Below are 2,246 nucleotides of genomic sequence, written 5' to 3' on the forward strand. Positions count from 1 at the left end.
AGGCGCCATCTTGTACAATAAGACGGGTCACTCCATTCGGAGAGTGTCAGCTGCAGGCATCCTGGCTTGCAGCAGCTATAGAGCGGAGTGTATCGCTATGGAACGGGGGTTGCGAACACTCTGTAATATGGTCCATGGACCGTGTCCGCGCCGCCTCAAAGCGGCAGTGTTCACAGACTCCCTCTCCCTCTCCCTTCTCATGGTCCTCAAAACAGGGCCTGTGAGAGCGACTGACGGTATCTTGCGACGGATATGGTGCAAGATCCTCTTTCTGGCACGCATGAACGTCGATTTGTCGTTTCAATTCGTGTTCTCTCACTGTGGGGTTGCCAGGAATGAGAGAGTGGGCACGGCAGCGGATCAGGGGCATGCTATGCCACAGCGATATCCGGCATGGATTACGGACATCATAACGGGCGTCAAACGCCGTTGTCGTCGGAAGGAACTTGCTGTCCATGAGGCGGGTGAGGGGCCGAAGACCCATCGAACTGCCCTCTTGGGCCACATACGCCCCACACCCAAAACGCTCTCCCTCAATAGAGTCGGAGAGGCTGTCATGGCGCAGTTCCGTACGGGTTCATCCGCACGCTTTGGATACCTGTACCGCATAATAAATAGTGAAGAGGAACTTTTGCATTGTCGATGGTGCTCGGGAGCGGCGACGACTACTACGGCAAACCACGCCACTCCGCCCCCACCTCCTGAACCCCCTCCCGTACCCCTCGCGTGGCGCCAAATGGACCCCGTCGTGTCTCCATTGTGCAATGTCATCTTGGCGCAGCGCATGACGGGGACGACGCACATGATGGCTGTGCATAAGTGGACACGCGAGGCTGCGACAAGACTTCTTAAAAAGGCACATAAGGCTCCCTTTATCACGATGGCTTCCGCTGCCATATATGCAATGCAGAATTCGACTCGCGCTTCCTTCTGGTGGGCCACTTGCAGAGTCATCAGCCCCAGCTGCCAGTGGAGGCGGCGAAAGACGCCAAACGGCGGAGAGACGAGGTCGACCCAAAGCAGCGTCAACTCCGATGTCCGGGTTGTACCAAAAAGTTCATTCTGAAGGGGTTTATGCATAGGCATATGGCAAAGTGTCACCCGAACAGAACCTTTACGGACTCCACCGTAGTTTGGGAACAAGTCCCTCCCGCTCCGCCCACCGTCGCTCAGAATCCGCTCCACTGCCCAAAGTGTAATCGCACCTTCGGGAGTAAAGCGTGGGTGACGCGGCACAAGTGCACGCCATCTCGTGCAAGCCCTGCAGAGGAAGGAGAGAGAGGCAGGAGGGGGGACATCGTCGAATGAGCAATCCCCTTGCCCCGTCTGTGGTAAGGAATATCCCCGGATCCGGATGCATCGGCATCTCCAAATGACCCACCCAGAATATACTGCGGGGACCAATACGGTTCCTGTCAGTAGCATTAAACGTGAGCCGGAGGAGGATACAGCAGGATCCCCTGAGCCTACTGCGCTCCCTGCTGCATCCCGGAATCCATTATTCCGCAGCACGTGCAAACGCACCCTAAAAAGCAAGTCGGGGTTTGCCACGCATAAGTGTGAAATTGTCGACGTAGCTTACACACCGTCACAGCTGGGCACCTTCGGCAAAACACATTATGAGTGTCCTCTCTGTGGCCAGAGAGTAGAGTAGTGAGTCACTGGTTCAGCCGACACCTGAGAGAGAAACATCCGGGTCACCAAAGCGATGTGATTGCGATTCCTCTCCAGCGTGCCAAACGTGCCAGAGACACTGACGATGATGATGAGGGAAAGAATGCGGTTATGCCGAAGAGGATGGATGCGTCTAGAGGATTAGATTCTACACACGAGGCATGCTTTACAGATGATGCGTGGATACGGGGGCACCATAAGCAAGGAAATTCCTCCTTGGTCTGTGCGCGCTGTGGCGTCACGTACATGAGGCTGGGGTCTCTAGTCCGCCACACTCGACGTCACCATAAGGACAGCAAAGTTGCGCAGATACGTCTTGAGGACGGGTCCCTCCTTTTCCATGACATGGGTGACCGGGAGTTTCAATGCCCACACTGCCCCCTGAAGAGCACACAAAGAGGTGGACTCAGCAGGCATATAAAGGCAGCCCATGGGTATTCCGAACAGGAGTCGCGCCGCAATGCGCTAAAGTATGCTTGTGAGGAATCGTCGTCCCACTTATTGGAGTGCCCCGCTTTGAGAGAGCTACGGATTAGCTGCGGCCTAGAAGAGTTATCTAGAGAGAAACAGCT

The 2,246-nt window shown here is 55.5% G+C and overlaps 3 protein-coding genes across 3 annotated transcripts; all 3 read left to right on the forward strand.

The window, feature by feature from the left end:
• Positions 1-1,066, forward strand: Tco025E_10114 (Tvingi protein; the record flags this gene model as incomplete). The annotated part of the gene is made up of 1 exon (XM_029376903.1): positions 1-1,066. A coding segment is annotated over one exon (1,066 nt), but the record flags the coding sequence as incomplete, so codon positions are not given.
• Positions 1,067-1,354: 288 nt separating this feature from the next.
• On the forward strand, positions 1,355-1,654 carry Tco025E_10115 (uncharacterized protein; the record flags this gene model as incomplete). The annotated part of the gene is made up of 1 exon (XM_029376904.1): positions 1,355-1,654. The coding sequence occupies one exon, from the start codon at positions 1,355-1,357 to the stop codon at positions 1,652-1,654; it is 300 nt and encodes a 99-aa protein (XP_029222982.1).
• A 143-nt stretch (positions 1,655-1,797) lies between these two features.
• Positions 1,798-2,244, forward strand: Tco025E_10116 (Tvingi protein; the record flags this gene model as incomplete). Its single annotated transcript, XM_029376905.1, has 1 exon — positions 1,798-2,244. A coding segment is annotated over one exon (447 nt), but the record flags the coding sequence as incomplete, so codon positions are not given.
• Positions 2,245-2,246: the final 2 nt, after the last annotated feature.

Source organism: Trypanosoma conorhini (genome assembly GCF_003719485.1).
Source record: "Trypanosoma conorhini strain 025E chromosome Unknown Tco_14.4_contig_01476, whole genome shotgun sequence".
Taxonomy (NCBI): Eukaryota; Euglenozoa; class Kinetoplastea; order Trypanosomatida; family Trypanosomatidae; genus Trypanosoma; species Trypanosoma conorhini.